We start from the raw sequence: 17,507 nt of genomic DNA, 5'->3' as shown, positions 1-17,507 counted from the left end.
AATCCTATTTCCCCCCCCCCGCCCCCCCCCGCCCCACTCAGTGCTGGGGCTTGAACTCAGGTCAGGGCCTAGGCACTGTCCCTGAGCTTCTTTTGTTCTTGACCACTTGAGCCACGGCGCCACTTCCAGCTTTTTCTGTGTATGTGGTACTGAAGAATCGAACCCACGGCTTCATGTATGCTGGGCAAGCGCTCTACCACTGAGCCACCTTCCCAGCCCCTCATTTCCTTTCACTTCTTCCTGCTCACAATACCCTGTGCCTTCCACCTGCCAGACAAGGTGCATGCGCCTTCCAAGCCTCGCCATCTAGGCTAGCAATTATCAGTAGCTTAACTTTTTCTAGTTGACTTCTTTCCAATAATGATCATGGTCAAAGAGGGAAAGGTTTCCTCTTTCCTTGACACAGACACCTGTATATTCATTACAGCAGCCTGTTTATCTATTCAAAACTGTCATGTTGCTAAATCACATGGATGGTGTGTATGAAACACAAATTCACTGTAGTTCCAATAAGAGATAGAAGAGGAAGATCATGAAGTCGAACACTACTGCAATTTACAGGACACTTCAGAAACAGCGTGAGAAATACTACTGAGGTTAACAGTGTTTTTTTTAAGACTGTAAAACCCAGTTACGCATAGCTGTTGTAACGATCTGCTCACCTCGAAACGAGAGAGGAAAGAAAATCACTCAGGTGCATTAGTGTGAGGACAAAGTGTGTGTGTCAGAGTGGGTGTGAGCTCCCAACACCCGCGCCTCACCTTCTTCTGCAGGACATTGACCTTCCTCTCCTTCACGTCCAGCATGTCCTTGAGGTCGTGAATCTCCCCAGCCTGTGTCCCCTTCTCCTCGGCCATATCCTGAATTTGCTTCGTTTTTTTATTCAGCATGGTTTCCTTCTCTTCCAAACGCAATCGGAGAGCGTCTACCTGAGAAGGCGAGATTACCACAGGTGATTAATGGAAAAGAAAAAAGGATCATCCCTTTCCTATAGATAAGCTACAGAGTTTACTAAAAGGCTGATTACTTCATTTACCTAAAGTAATGAAATGTTGATAATTAAGATTGTAGCAAATCACCAAGCTTCTATACTAGCACAAACTACTGACAAAGAGAAGACACAGACTATAGAATGGGGGAAAATCTTGGCCAGATATCCACCTGATAGGGAATTTATTTGATTTATTTTTAATTTTTTGTCAGTCATAGGGCTTGAACTCAGGGCCTGGATGCTGTCCCTCAGCTCTTTTGCTCAAGACTAGGGCTCAACCACTTTGAGCCACAGCACCACTTTGGCTTTTCTGGTGGCTCCTTAGAGATAGAGTCTCCCAGACTTTCTTGCCTTGGCTGGCTTTGAACCATGACCCTCAGATCTCAGCCTCCTGAGTAGATACGATTATAGGCATGAACCACCTGATAAATTACCTGATAGGTAATTTATAAAGAATTCAAAAAAGTAAACACCAAAATAGCAAATAGCCCTATCAAACACATGAGTGAACTAAACAGAAACATATCTGGTGAATAAGTAGAAATAACCAATAAATACATGAAAAAATGTTCAACATCCTTGACCACCAAGGAAACGCCAAACAAACCACAATGAAGTTTCACAGTAATGGCTGTTATGAAAACAGCAAAATGCTAGGATGAGGATGGGGAGGAATGCTTATCTCTCGGGATGTGAATTTCCACTATGGAAATCCTCAATAAACTAAAAATAGAAGTCCATATGATCCAGACACACCACTTCTGGGTACATACCCCAAAGAGTCAAAGTCTGCTTCCTGTAGAGACACTTGCATACTATCGCTAAAAAAAAACAAACAAAAACCACCTGGTAATCACAGCTGAATCACTACTGGATGACTTAGAATCCTCAATATGAAATTCAACCACTGGGCTACTAGAGATGTCGAAGGAACTCCTTGACTCTCAGGAGGCTGAGATCAGAGGATCGTGGTTTGAAGCCTGCCAGGGCAGGAAGTCTCTGACTTTGCCAGAAGCAAAGCTGTGGCTCAAGTAGTAGAGTGCTAGCCTTGAGCAAAAATACTTAGGGACAGGGCACTAGCTCTGACGTCAAGCCCTAAAGACTGGCATAAAAATTAAAAAATATAAATAAAAACAACCTTTCAAACGTTAAAAGTGACATGGTCCTTGGAAAAAGTGACTCTTATTGAATGCCATCAGAGAAAATTATCTTTAGGAAAGTGCTAATAAATGAACATAATGCAATCTTATGATCGGTTCAAGTTCAAAGAAGTTAGCTTCCTGCTCTTATAATTTAGCACAGGAGTTACAGCTGAGTGGTTGTCCTAGCAACTTAGGACTCAGCTACACATGGCGTCTAAAACCAAAGACAGAATCGTGAAAGAACTGGAGGACAGCCCCATCTGCGCGAGACCTGGTTCCAAGACAGTGCTTGAGCTGGGTACCAAGAGGAGGCTGGACTGCTGCGGGAGAAAGTCATTCATTAGACGGTGACAAGCTTCTAAATGTTTGCATTATCACTAACCAACTGGCCGAGGTTCTAGGGCTGGCACACCTGCCACCTCCACTCAAAGCCACCAGTCACAAATCGGGAGCAGTCCCATAGCGAAGACACCGGCGCCCTCTTCTGACCTTTGTGTGGTATTGCATATTCAAATTACCAAAGTCAAAAACCCGTTAGAAACCCACAAGTGAACAACTGCAAATACTTTCCAGAAGAAATTATGCTTATAATTCCGTGAATAAACCCAAATGTAGCAAAAATAAAAGTATGAAAATCGTGTCAGCCAGGCACCGGTGGCTCACCCCTGTCATCCTAGATCTGAGGATCTTGGTTCAAAAGCCAGCCCAGGGCTGGGAAGTTGGCTCAGTGGTAGAGTGCTTGCCTTGCATGCATGAGGCCCTGGGTTCGATTCCTCAGCACCACATACGCAAAAAGAAAAAAGCCGGAAGTAGCACTGTGGCTCAAGTGGTAGAGTGCTAGCCTTGAGCTGAAGAGCTGATGGACAGCGTCCAGGCCCAGAGTTCAGGCCCCATGACTGGACCCCCCCAAAAAAAAAGCCAGCCCAGAGTCTTTTTTTTTCCCCCAGGGCTGAGGACCCAACCCAGGGCCTTGTGTGTGCCAGGTGGCCAGGTGGGCACCCTTCCACTGGGCTAAACCCCCAGCCCCTGTGAGACTCTTCGATAAACCACTCAGAAAACCGGAAGTGGTGCTGTGGCTCAAGTGGTAGAGCTGAGGGACAGCACCCAGGCCCTGAGTTCAAGCCCAACCACTCACAGAAAAAAAGAAAAAAGAAGATGGTTGTGTTTGGTACCAAACCTCGTGCTGCCAGATAGTGCAACACACACACACACACACATACACACACACACACACACACTGCACAGAGCAAGGCTGCCAGATAGTGCAACACACACATACACACACACACACACACACACACACGGCACAGAGCAACCAGGCAAGGCACAGGAAAGGGTGCAAAAGAAGCACTTGCAGTGAGGCCCGTGGCGCCTACCTCGGTCTGCAGAATGGCAGCCCTCTGCTCCTTGGCAGTCAAAGACTCCTTCAGCACCTCAATATGCTGTTTACTGTCTGAGAACTGGTTCGTGAGTGTTTCCAGTTTTGTCTGCAGGGCAAGAAGTTCTGTGTCCTTTCTGGACAACTCCTGTTTCACCTGGCCAATCTGGAAAAGAAAGCAGCACTGTAAGGAAAGGAGAAATGAAATGAGCAAGGCTGAGTGTGGGTCAAGTTATGGCGCGTTTCTCTAGCAAGCGCGAGGCTCTAAGTTCAAACCCCAAAACCACCAAAAAGAGGAAAGAAATGACAACCCGAATCTTTGACAGACCTACACCACAAGATACTTAACTAACTGCAATTAACTTCATGATAGACAGAGGGGGTCGGACTGCAGTGTACCTCGGTAGTGGAATACTTGCCTTGCACGCAGAAGGCCCTGCGTTCATTCCCAGCACAGCAAATGAACAGATGGATGGATAAGGTCATCTTTGTGCATTATCTAATCTTGGATCACTCTCCCCCAACAACAACAACAAAATCTAGGGTTACTCAATGAACAGGGAAATGTGCAGCTTTCATTTACATCCTCTAAGTAGAGAGACAAAACCCCAGTTCCCCAGGAGGCTGGGAAGCAGCCGTAAGCACCGGAGTGCAGCTCCCCCGCCTCTCCAGACCAGGACAGATCCGACAGGCATCCGTGGAAGTACAAAAAGCAGACAGAGACACCTCCTCATGCTGCTGTTTAAACTAGTGCTATGCTTCGTTATTCTGTCATTATGTTTTCTTTCCCTTTCTCAATCAGAAGCTTCACAGAGGCCTTGTTAGAAAGCTACTTTCACTGCTACACAGTATACAGACATGCTTGACAAAGCCTCGAGTTCTGATGGATTCTACGGAGAGAATTTAAAAGACTCCATACCTCTCAAGTTCTATCACCTATCACGTCCCCTACCCAACAAATGGAGAAAAGCAGGTGACCTAAGCACAGAATGTGTTCTTCAAGAACTACTCATTCTGTAGGAACCTACATGTGAAACTTCAAAGTCCATTACTTGAAAAGGGCAATTTATAATAATCAACAGATCCATTTGCCCTACCATAATATCGCTCTTAACATAGAAAACATTTCCTTTTAAATACCTCCTTTATAGTCCTATTGTTTCTGTGAAGTTAAAAAATAGTCATTTATTCCAAATATAAACCAAATAAATGGAAGTCAGACCTGCTTTTCTATTAGGTTTACATTCAGCAAGGCACAAAAAGACAGGTTCATTATTAAAAGTATACATTTAAACCAGGGACCCAAGACTCATGCCTGTAATCCTAGTTATTCAGGAGCTGAGACTTAAGGATCACAGTTCAAAGCCAGCCAGGGGAGAGACTTATCTCCAATTAACTACCAAAAAGCTGGAAATGGAGCTGTGGCTCAAGTAGCAGAGCACTAGCCTTGAACAATAAATCTCCCAGGACCTGAGTTCAAACTCCAGGACCAGCACGCGCGCGCACATGCGCGCGCGCACACACACACACGTATAAACACACGTATAAATTTAACAATAAGTCAGTTCATTTTGGCAGCATTCATGAAACAAAAGTCCTTCATTTAAAAAAAAAGGTAAAGGAAAAAAGTTCTGTGAAAACTATTTCCCTAGAGAAAACATATTATACTTTAAAATTAGACCTTGAAAGAATATTATCAGTAAAGGCCTAATCTGGTCACCTATTTAAAAAAGACAAGCATTTCTCTCCTACCCATGAAGGCCCTAGCTGGACAGTGTTCACTCACCCACACTCACGGTGTGTAAGGTATCTGTGGAATCGCACTGTATCCTCTGCCAGCACATGACACAGTAGGAGCTAGTACCGCTCCCTCCTAGAACCTAGACTGGACTGGCAATGCATTTGTTGCGTAAATGATTACTCAGGAGAAATGTTCCAAGCACTACCATTTACTCAGTTAAGAACGAAGACTTGGAGCCTGCTCAAGTTTCTATTTCAAACACATATAAGCCAGGTAAAGTGGTACACCTTATAACTCCAGTACTGGAGTGGCTGAGGGTGGAGGCCGGTGAGCTTGAGGCCAGCTATGGGCTACAGACTGAGTTTAGGGCCCGCTTAAGTTACATAGTGAAGCTCTGACTCGAGAAAACTACATAAATAATCTGTTTACTAATTTGTGTCATTAAACAAGCTTCACATTCTGCTAACCTTGAAGACTGAGGAAGAGAAGAAATTTTCAACAAAAAACAGAATTTAGGAGAACAAACTTTCCTTAAAGAATACAAAGGGAGCTGGGTGCCAGGGGCTCACGCCTGTCATCCCAGCTACTCAGGAGGCTGAGATCTGAGGCTTGCACTTCAAAACCAGCCCAGGCAGGAATGTCTGTGAGACTCTGAAGAGCTCAGGGACAGCGCCCAGGCCCAGAGTTCAAGCCCCACGACCAATCAGCCCCATGATCGACCAAAAAAGAATGCAAAGGGAAGAGACTCATTATAAATGGGAAGCAAGCCGGGCGCTGGTGGCTCACACCTGTAATCCTAGCTACTCAGGAGGCTGAGATCTGAGGATCGCGGTTCAAAGCCAGCCCGGGCAGGAGAGACCGTGAGACTTCTATCTCCAATAAACCACCAGAAAACCGGAAGTGGCGCTGTAGCTCAAGTGGTAGAGCGCTCGCCTTGAGCTGAAGAGCTGAGGGACAACGCCCCGGCCCAGAGTTCAAGCCCCACAACCGACAAAAAAAAATAAAATAAATGGGAAGCAAATCTGACTTGGTAGTCAGCCACACATTAGAGTGGGTAAGCTGCGTGTCTTTGAGCCAAGTCCCCCTTTAAGCCTTGGCTTCCTAACTGGTAACATGAAGAAATTATACCAAGTTCCACGGTGTGGAGAGGACTCAATGACGCATGGTGCAGTGAGCTTGCCGGTGTGACATAACATGGAAATCTTGAATAGCACTAAGATAAAAAGAAAGTGGGAGGCAACTTCTTGAGGCAATATGTGGATACAGCACAAACCAAACTGGGCCTTTCCAAACACGGTACTTCTGCTTTCTGATCTATACTACAAATAGTCCATAAACAGGAAGTGTGCCAAATTGGCACATGTTTTGAAGGCTGCATTCCAGTCTCAGCCAACGTTGATTTCCAGAAGCAGTTTTTCCTGGCATGCTGACAAATGTGCACATGGCCAAATATAGGGAGACAGTGAAGAGCTGTGCGTCGTTTCCAGGACAGTCCAGACTGCTTTCAGCAACGAGGGGGCTACGGACCCCATTCTCTCGCTTTGATTTCTTGACAATCTCAGCCAGTTGTAAAATGCTTCCATTAAGTATAGCTGTTTATTATTTGTTTCTATGTTTCAAAGGGGAGGTTTTTTCATTAGACAAAAGGCCGAGCTAAGCTTCAGATGCTTGAAAATGAGTCTCAAGCAAACTCTACCCTGCCAGGTAACTCTAACAAGGCCATCACCTCCTACACAGCTGTGTGAGAGAAAACAACATTCCTTGCAAAATCCTTGAGAACTGGAAGATAACGGGCATCTGAGAAAGTCGAGCCCTGTGCTCTCCAGAGTTCCAAATTCAATAAGTGCTAGGTACCTCAGAGGGAAAAAGAAATACCGCCATCCACGTAAACCCAACAAGTATCCAGCAAAAAAGTGCTGAGAGAAATAAGCTTTGAAGTGCCGTCCACAGAGTGGCAAAAGCAATGATAAAGAACCAGGAACAGGGCTGAGCGGAGAGGGACAAGGGGGTTGAAGTGGTGAACAGGAGTCGTTAAAGAGCAGAGCAGACGGTTAGTACGCGCCAGAGGCAAAGCTGCCGACCACAGAGAATGGAAATGTCAGCCACCCAGAAGCCAAAGCCGCCGGCCCCACCGTGGGAGCGCTGCACACACACAGAGAAATCTTACGGCAAAGACCTCGGCCTGAAGACCAGCCGCTCTCTTTTTCAGCTCCTCCCCTTGAGCCTCTTTCGAACTTAGTTCCTCCTTCAGTTGCTCTACCTGTCACGACATCATTACTCTATTTCACTCGAGAGTCAGCTCCGGTCTTCAGATTATCTGCTCATGAGCCAAGGTGGCCACTAGAAATTACAATAGCTTGCATAACACAATCAAGTCTGTTCTAAATCAACACTTTTCTGTTTTTTCCAGGGCTTTTTGCTTTGTTTTGCTTTTTTCTTCTAAGTGGACTGAAATGGAAATTATATTTGGTTTCCAAATCTGGGTGAAAACTCCAAACTAACAGAAAGTTGGGTATATGAATCCAAGTTCTCAAATAAACATTTAGCTTGCAGAAATCATTGATAATAAGTTCTTTAAACAGTGGAGGAATATTCTCTAGACATATGCCAGGCACAGGTACCACAAAAGGATGTCAGGAATAGGGTGGAGTGGTAACTGTCACTCCTTTACACTACAGAAATGCTTGTGGTGGGGTCAGAGAAACTCAAATGGGCAGGTGGGACGCTCACTCGGGGTGGGACAGACACAAGAGGGCAGTATGCACTGAGGAGCAGTATCTGCTGGGTAAAACTGTATCGGTGCAGCTGTGATCTTTAGAAAACCACAACAAAACGGACAAGTTGAAAACCATAGTAAACGAAATCCTACAGTCCACCCAAATGGTGTACAGAATCAAAATAAACTAAGCTGTGAGTGGTGACTGCTTTTAAAGCACACCGGGTCTCCATGGTGTCTACCTGCTCAACACAGGCCTGCAGGGCATGTGAGTAGTAATGGCCAGGCAGTAAGTGTCCTCTCCCAAGGCAGCACCAGGACCTGGCCCATGCGGGAGGGAAACACCATCTCATTTAACCCATTCTGAAAAATGTGAGTTCACCCTCTTGGGGTTTTGACTTAAAAGACTTCCCAGGGGGCAGAGAGCTTCACATAATGAAAAGAACCCCCCGAATGTAATTCCACTACAGCACCCCAACTGCTGGCAGAGACGAAAAGCTAAATGGTGACAACATTTTTTAGTTTCATGTAAGGAATCTTCTTTTTAACAAAAAAGTTATAGTAATGATAACTGTAATCACGCTGCCAGCCATTCCAGCTCTAATCCTAGGAAAGCCCGTTCTCCCCGCAGTGTATGTAACACGCAGTAAGCCACCTTCCCCACGGCTGGGCTGTGGCGCTGGCGCTGGCGCGCGCCCCTACCTTATTCTTCATGAACTTCGAGTGGCTCCGGTACACCTCCATCTGCTTCACCTCCTCCTCCCGCTCCTCCGTGCTCAAAGCCCCATTCGACTTCAGCATCTGGATTTCCTCTTCCAAGTCTCGGAGCCCACGCTCCATAGAGGAAATTTTTGAATCCTGTGGATAACGGAAGAATTACACATTAAAACATTCACAAAAATACGGGAGCTGAATCAACAGATCTTTCAGAATGCTAAGGGAGGAGGGGGGAAAAAGGGGGCAGCAAAATTTCTACCTAGTTTGTGATGCCTTGCTTCTAAAACTCACCTTTTACTGCACCCTTTACCAGATATGAGGAGGGCTCACGTCCTCAATGTCTGCCTCACATTCTAGACCTTTCCATGACAAGTTAGATAGACAAGGAAGTAGAAGAGTGAAGAAACCGTTTCTTTGTGCTTAATAGTGAATACATTCAGCCGGGTGCTGGTGGCTCACGCCTGTAATCCTAGCTACTCAGGAGTCTGAGATCTGAGGATCATGGTTCAAAGCCAGCCTGGGCAGGAAAGTCTGAGAGACCCTCATCTCCAATAAACCACTCAGAAAACCAGAAGTGGCGCTGTGGCTCAAGTGGTAAAGCGCCTGCCTTGAGCTGAAGAGCTGAGGGACAGGGCCCAGGCCCAGAGTTCAAGGCCCAGAACCAACAAAAAAAATTAAATTAAATTAAATTACTGAAGAGGCATTTGGTTAAGTCACACTGCTAATATGAATCAACTATTGTAACTGGCCAAGAAACTGCAATTTTAAGCTGGGCGCTGGTGGCTCACACCTGTAATTCTAGTTACTCAGGAGGCTGAGATCTGACAATCCAGGTTCAAAGCCAGCCCAGTCAGAAGTCCATGAGTCTCTTATCTCCAATGAACCACCAGAAAACCAGAAGTGGAGCTGTGGCTTAAAGTGGTAGAGCGCTATACTTGAGCCCAGTCCCCAAGTTCAAGCCCCACAACAACAACAACAAAATATCCCTTTAATTTTAACAAAAACCTTTTTCTCAGTGTAATAGTTTACCATTTTACTTAGTAACCCTCCAGGGCACATCTCTTCTCCAAATGAAGGACAAAAGAGAGCTTCAAAGATTTATATAATGATGTGTATAACTCAAAATATATAAAAAATTTCATATCATTGATTGCCGAAAAAAAAGGAATGAATAATAATGTTACTTTTGGAGATGTTAAAAATCATCCTCTGCAACCTCCACATGCTTGAAATATGTCATAATTTTTTTTAATTGCTATGTTCCATGGCATGTCTGTAGTCCCAGCTTCTCAGAAGCCGTGGCAGGTGCCTGGGCAACATAACGAGACCACTGCCTCCAGGAAAGTTTCATTTAATTAAAAGAATTACAGTGTTCTTATAAGTCATCACCGTAACACAAATATCACCTCCAACACTATACCCTCCTATATTCAATTTCCTAATTTTGTCTGTGACAGCATCTAATTTATCCTCAGACAGTTGGAAGGGGGCCAGTTCCAGAGCACTCCTCCACGGAACGCACAGCACTTTATCTGCGGTTTCACAGGACTCGCTGAAGCACAGATCTGCGAGAGCGTGAACCAAGTTTAGCTCATGTCTCTTGGAGTCTCAGGGAAAACATTCCTCTGGGAAGCAATCTTGAGACCGACTTCCTTTTCCACTTTATTGCAAGGCTTTCTTGGCTGATTTTCTGTGTTATCATAATTCAAGTGCAAGAAGACAAAAAGAATTTAAGGCTCTGCCCTGAGACAGCTACAACGCCTTTCAGGTTCTGGGGCCAGGAAGGGGGGGACCTGCAGAGGGAGGGGCACCCACCCCAGCCTTGCTCATCTCCATGCCGTTAACGTATCACAGCGCAAGTCTTCACCTCCGAATCCATTTAAACTTGTATTCTGTGCAAACTTAAATGTGTTGCATTAACACAGAAACATTTACATTTAAATCAGGATTTTAACCAACTTGTTTACAATCAGTGCACCTCACCTGGTCTCCTGGCTCATCAAAGAACCACTTCACTTACACTGTCTAAAGTTCTCTGAAGATGAGTGCCAACTTTTCTGCCAGTAACAGGATATAGTCTCCTAAAATTGACTAAACACTGGGCAGATGCACATGAAGGAAAGGAAGAGACGAGGTTCTCCCCTGTGCTAAATCGGGGATAATGAAAGGGCACCAGCTAAAAAGGGACATCTATTTTGGGCCTGCACAGCCCCACCTGTACGGAACGTGCTGATTTGGGTGCCTTCCTGCAGTGCGCAACCGTCCTTTCAGTCCCCCGCGGGGCCAGGACTCACGGGACCCTCAGTCCCAGGGGCCTCGTGGTCTGGTTCAATCCATTTCTGCCATGGGTTTATAGGACCGCACGGAGCCCTCCCTCCCCTCCCCCCCGCCCCGGCCCCCTTCCAGCCTCACTCAGCCTCCCTGGCTGTCTGCTCCTCAACCTCACTGAGAACCCCATGATCTCACACTTCCTCCCAACCTGTCAGTGTATCTCAGTCATCACCCTTCCACCTCATCAGCCAAACTACTGGCTATCCTTTCCGCACCCCTCAATCCTCTGCTCTCCCTCCCTAGCAAGACTCGAAGTCCTGCCCTGATCCCCCACCACTGAAGGAAGGGGGAGCCAAGGAGAAGGGAGAGGGGGCAGAGGAGGAAAGGACAGAAGGCAAGAAGGTGGTGGGAGAAGAGGTAAGGACGTCCCGGCCTCGTCACTGTCGATCACCCGTCCTCCTCCCCTGGCCGCTCAATCAAGCACCTGCTATATGTCCCTTACCATCTCAACCCAACGTCCACTAAACCCTCTGGGCCACAACCCCTCATTTCTCAGCAGAAAATTAACAAAATTAAAACAGATAGCCGGGTGCCTGAGGCTCACGCCTGAATCCTAGCTACTCAGAAGCCTGAGATCTGAGGATCATAGTTCAAAGTCAGCCTGGGCAGAAAAGTCCCCGTGAAACTTTTATCTCCAAAAAACCATTCAGAAACCCGAAGTGGTACTGGGGCTGAAGTGGTAGAGTGCTGCCTTGAGCACAAAGAGGCTCAGGGACAGGGCCCAGGCCCTGAGGTCAAGCCGCACAACCCACCGACAAAAATAAAAAACCAACAATGCCAGGCGTGGGTGGCTCACACCTGTCATCCTAGCTACTCAGGAGGCTGAGACCTGAGGATCACAGTTCAAAGCCAGCCGGGGCAGGAAAATCTGAGAGACTCTTATCTCCAATAAATCACTCAGAAAACTGAAAGTGGTGTGGCTCAAGTGGTAGAGTGCTAGCCTTGAGCTGAAGAGCTGAGGGACAGCGCCCATGCCAAGAGTTCAAGCCCCATGACTGACCAACAAAACAAAACAAAAACCACCACCACCAACAAAAACCAGATATGATACCAATTCAAAAGACTATATATATACCCCTGTCTTGTCAAAAGTTAGATATTACAGAAACAATTCTGTGAACACAGGTAAATTCATGTTTTATTTTTCAGAGTCAAGAGGGATCAGGAAGTAACAGGCAGAAAGGAACCTGTGGTGAATGTGAACAACGTTGCAATTAAACCACTCCAAGGTGAGATTCATGACCGCTGATTATCTACCCACACAGAACCCGGAATCCAGGAGGGAGAAAGATGTGCACAGGATGAAGTTTTAAAAGGAACTCACTTGAATTAAGAGGCTTGCTCTCATAACAGTCCTTACGTACAAGTACTTATCTGTAACCAAGTATTTGATGATGTCAAAAATACAAAATCATGGCCCATTATATAAAACGAGGCACCACCCTTCTTAGGGGAGGTAAAGTTAAACAGATGGGAGGCATGCCTCTGTCCGTTAAGAGCCATTATAAGAACAAAAAGCTAGGGCCAGGCACTGTGGCTATAATCCCAACTAAGTCTATGATTTCCACTCCATCTCCAATCATTTTCTAAAACTCATATAGAAAATGCGCTACATTTGAAAGAGTGACTTGTAAGATTCTTATACCTTAACCTCCAAAAGGACAAAAAAGTAGAAAGGGGCCAGAGGCATTGTTCAAGTAGTAGAGGGCCTGCCTAGTAAGCATGAGACCTGAGCGCAAAGCCAGGTCCATCACTCCAGTCTCACTTACCTTCATTTCAATAACGGTTTGCAGAGCTTTTGTTTTAGCAGAATCGGGGGCATTCTCAAACCTCCGGTGCATCTCCTACGTAAGAGAAGCAGAAGAGAGTCAGGGCTTCCTTCTCATTTTAAAGGGAGAGGGAGCAGGAGCGGGAGCTCAGCTGCTCCTGACCCGCACCTTTGTGAGGAGTGTGGCTGTGTGGATGGGGACTGCAGGCTGACTGAATGGCAGGGCGGGTGTAGGAGCATCCCCGCCTGCCCGCCCGCCCGCCTGCCAGCACCTCGTCACTCAAGCTGTCTGAACAGCGTCGCCTCTCTAGGGTGGCGACCTGGAGGCATGAACTCACCCAGAAAGGGGGTACCAGACAAGGTCCCCTTCATAAGAGAACGTGAACCCTCAATGCTGGAAGCATCCGTGCCACTGATCTCACCACGGCATCCACCCCAGAGTGCCAACCACTTGGTCACCTCCGCAGAGCGGGCCCAGGGAGAAAGGGAAGGCTGCTGAGCAAGTGTCTTAAGTCTTTCACGTGAGAAAACGCCAGACAAAGATACATGCCCCCCTCCCCCTCTCTCCTCTCTTTCCCTCCCCCCACCCTCTCTCTGTTGGTTGTGGGGCTTGAACTCTGGCCTTGGGCGCTGTCCCTGAGCTCATCAGCTCAAAGCTAGTGCTTTACCACTTGAGCCACAGCACCACTTCTGGTTTTCTGGAGGATAACTGGAGATAAGAATCTCACAGTAGCCGTAGCTGGCACCAGTGGTTCATACCTGTAATCCTAACTACTCAGGAGGCTGAGATCTGAGGATCTTGGTTCAAAGCCAGCCTAGGCAGCAAAGTCTGTGAGACTCTTATCTCCAATGAACTACCAGAAAACCAGAAGTGGCGCTGTGGCTCAAGTGGTAGAGTGCCAGCCTTGAGCTGAAGAGATGAGGGGCAGTGCCCAGACCCAGAGTTCAAGCCCTACAACCGGAAAAAAAAGAAAAGTCTCACATACGTTCCTGCCCAGGGCTGGCTTTCAACCACGATCCTCAGATCTCAGCCTCCTGAGTTGCTAGGATGACAGGCGTGAGCCACCAGCGCCTGACGCACGTTCTCTCTCTCTCTCTCTCTCTCTGCAGGTCCTGGGGTTTGGGTGCGGGCCCTGAGCTGCTTTTACTCAAGGCTGGTGCTCTACCACTTGAGCCACAGCACCACTTCTGGCCCTTTCTGAGTGGTTTATTGGAGATGAGTCTCATAGTCTTTCCTGCCTGAGCTGGCTTTGAACTGCAATCCTCAGATCTCAGCCTCCTGAGTAGCTAGGATTACAGGAGTGAGCCACCAGTGTCTGGCTTCATGGGTCTCTTTTTTTAACCCGCACTTCAATAAGCTTAGGATAGGAAAGAAGCTGCACCGTTCGCAGGATGGAGTCTTTCTACGAGACAGCAACCTCTCTCACTTTGAGGCAAATCACCATCATGAGGAGCCCATCTGCAGTTCCCACCACGTACACCAGGACTCTGACTCATGCACAGGGAAGAGACTGTACTCAAGCGGATGTGCTATTCACACAAGTGTAAGAACATTCCATACAACAGCTCTGTGACACTCCCAGTGGCCTGAAAAACCTCCATTAAAAATGAATTAGCCAGGCACAGTGGTCTCTGCCTATCATCACGGCGCTCGAGGGAGGTTGAGGCAGGCTGACCTCACATGCCAGGCCGGCCCGGGCTACAGAGAGGCCCTTCTCCTACCCCCAAGAGCAAAGAAATAGAAGATTAAGGGGGAATAATTGCAATAGATGCAGAAGTACATGGATTTTGTCACACTGTCAACATACTCTATGAGAGATAGTTCATTTTCTATCACCAATATAAGAAATAAGCTAGAGTTAGAAAATAAGTTAAAAACAAAATTGTGTTTCTTTTCTTTTTTGTGGGGGGGGTCTGGTTGTGGGGCCTGAACTCTGGGGCCTGGGCGCTGTCCCTCAGCTCTTCAGCTCAAGGCTGGAGCTCTACTGCTTGAGCCACAGCACCACTTCTGGCTTTTTTCTTTTTGCTTATGTGGTGCTGAGGAATCGAACCCAGGGCCTCATGCATGCAAGGCAAGCGCTCTACTACTGAGTCACCTTCCCAGCCCTGGTCTCTACCTCCTTTTACTGTAGATTCCGTGTGCATTTTGTGTTTCTCTTCTCTGTATCTTTCGTCCCTCTAATCTGCTTATATCGTCCAACTGCCACTGGACGACAGACATTCCCCATCTAGGACTGTTTCTGAAGCCCTTGCCTGGAATCGACTCCAACATTAGCACTTTCTCCTCAAGCTTTTCTGCAAACCTGCAAGGCTAGGTTTGTTTGTTAAAATACTACGGGAACAAAAACCAGCCAACTACAAACAGAGTGTTTTAGTGAAATTGTGTTTTATAGAGCACAGGGCACCTGGCTACACGTTAAAGAACAGGAGCACATGCCACCGGCTTGGCTCTGCTACTAAGTCTGTGTGCACAGACAGAATGAAGATCGAAAGTGCACGGCCATCTCAGTGTCCACTGCCAACAGACTGGTAGGAAGTTTAGGTCTCCATCCTAAGCACAAACCCTGTCTGGCTTGTAATTCAGCATTTGTCCAATAGATGTCCTCACTCTATCAATCAAAGGAGAGGACTAAGCAGCACAATACCTAACAGCAGGGAGGCAGGCAAGCCAGGGAACACACAGCACAAATGTGGTGCTCAGCAGAAATTTTAGCTATTCTTTTTGGTTTACTGGGAGAAGCTTTTCTTTCTATATACAGAATCATTCACCACTGCTATACTTCCTGGTGGAAAAACGGGAGGGGGAATGCCTCCAAATACATCCTAGTGCAAAGCTTTAGAACTTTTCATTAATACTGGCGGAAAGCGTTCCTTTTTAAATGTGTTTTTATGAACTGTTTTCCTAACTTTCTCTACACCCAGTAACTGTGTTTCAACCTTGGTTCGCAGAGCAGTTCTGAAGATGGAACGTCCTAGAACTCCCAGGACCATCTTAGAAATCCCAATAATGCCCACCTCTCCGCCGGTGAGGGTATGGATGATACTCGATCTTTTATTATCACACCTGGGGCATTTCAAGCCATCCGGTCCTTACCCACTTCCTGGTCCAGCCCTGGCTCTCCCTCCCCCATCTCCTCAACACACCTCATCTACCTTCTCCTGAGTAAACAGCAGCACTCTGGCATTCTGAATACAACTGCTGCACTGGCTAGGAGGGGGTGAGGCCTCTGGGCACCTCCCTGGCAGCAAGCGACTTTAATCACACGTCTTTTATAGCAAGGCAGTGGTTTCCATGGGAACTGCAGGGCAAACATCTGCTACTGCGTCCAAGGACTTGATCCACACCCAGAAACCGGGGTGATGGTTCTCTTACTGATATTTCAGGCTTGCTTTCTCCTGTTAGTGTTTTAAAAGAGCAGCACTCAGCTGCTCTGATGCTAGGTTTGCTGTGCTGTCCCTATGAACACATCTGGAGGCAGGTAACAAATCAAGGAAATTCTGTGTCCTTCTAGCAACAAATGAGCCTCTAGAAATCAGGTGCATGCGTGCATGTGTGCATGTGCAAGGTGGAAGAGGTTGCCAAGCAACACAGAAAGCAGATGATGTCACCCCAGAGAGAGTATATCAGAGAAAAGCAGTGTAAATGGAAACCTAAGAGACGAACTTCCCGCTTCGCAGCACAGGGAAGCCCACGGATTCACGGCACCCGCGAGCGGGCGGGCAGCGCCGTGGGAGCGCGCAGCCTCACCTCCCTCAGCATGTTGTTCTCCTTCTCCTTCTGCTCCAGGATGCTCTCCAGGTGGTGGACGTGCATCTCGGCCTCGGCCAGCCGCCGCGTCCTCTCGTGGTCCTCCTCGGTGGCCTTGGCCGAGAGTCCTTTGCTCTGCAACATCTCCAAAAGCTTCTTAATGGACTCGTCCCGAGCACTGAGGGTTTGCTTCTGGGTCTCAATCCGCAGCTCCATCTCCTCCAGGGTCTTCCGCAGAAGGAACAGCTCCTTGGCCTGCCGCTCGTGCTCAGCCTGCAGCCGCTGGAAGTTCTCCTCCGTCAGCTCCGCCACGCTCGGCTCACCGGCCCTGCTGCTGCTGTCCTGCTGGAACAGCTGGTTCAGGTCCCTCTGGATCCTCAGCTCATCCTGCAGAGCCTGGATCGTCATCTGCATGTGCTGGGAGCGACACAAAAGACCCACGTTAGCCTCCGACCACGGCGTCAAGGCCAAACAGCTCAAGATGGGAGAGGAGCCTATGGGCCCTCCAATCTGCAGCCTGCAAATTAGGATTCAGCCCAACCTGTTCCACACACGATCAACCAGTAATTTCACACATGCTTGTTCCACAGTAAATATGACCATCCCACACTGTGTAGCCATGATACAAACCAAGACCCTTCAACACCAGATGCCTGATGGAGATTGTGGTTTTCATCAGAAAAAAATAACTCATCTGAAGAACACTGCCATAATCCATCGTATACCTTTTTTGTGTGTGCATCAGTCATGGGTCTTAAACTCAGGGCCTGGGCGCTGACCTTGAGCTCTTTTGATCAAGGTTAGCACTCTACCACTCTAAGCCACAGCACCATCTCCAGTTTTCTAGTGGTTCACTGGAGTCAAGAGTCCCATGGAGGAGCTGGGAAGGTGGCTCAGTGGTAGAGCGCTTGCCTTGCATGCCTGAGGCCCTGGGTTCCATTCCTCAGCACCACATAAGCAAAAAGAAAAAAGCCG

At 47.4% G+C, this 17,507-nt stretch overlaps 1 protein-coding gene across 5 annotated transcripts in view; it reads right to left on the bottom strand.

Annotated features, from left to right (window-relative positions):
• Positions 1–17,507, bottom strand: part of Erc1 (ELKS/RAB6-interacting/CAST family member 1) — a 116,462-nt gene that overhangs the window by 70,656 nt on the left and 28,299 nt on the right. For 2 of the 5 annotated variants that reach the window (XM_013023708.1, XM_013023711.1), the window contains exons 3-8: positions 16,533–16,949; positions 12,786–12,860; positions 8,671–8,826; positions 7,420–7,512; positions 3,510–3,677; positions 762–929 (exon numbers count right to left, since the gene is read on the bottom strand). In XM_013023708.1, coding sequence (XP_012879162.1) covers positions 762–929; positions 3,510–3,677; positions 7,420–7,512; positions 8,671–8,826; positions 12,786–12,860; positions 16,533–16,949 — 1,077 coding nt within the window. The remainder of the gene's footprint in view (positions 1–761; positions 930–3,509; positions 3,678–7,419; positions 7,513–8,670; positions 8,827–12,785; positions 12,861–16,532; positions 16,950–17,507) is intronic. The other 3 variants (XM_013023710.1, XM_013023712.1, XM_013023709.1) reach the window with 2 other exon arrangements.

Source organism: Dipodomys ordii, unplaced genomic scaffold, assembly GCF_000151885.1.
Source record: "Dipodomys ordii isolate 6190 unplaced genomic scaffold, Dord_2.0 Scaffold69, whole genome shotgun sequence".
Taxonomy (NCBI): Eukaryota; Metazoa; Chordata; class Mammalia; order Rodentia; family Heteromyidae; genus Dipodomys; species Dipodomys ordii.
Note: the sequence above shows the minus strand (reverse complement) of the source record. Positions and strands in the feature narration are given on the sequence as shown.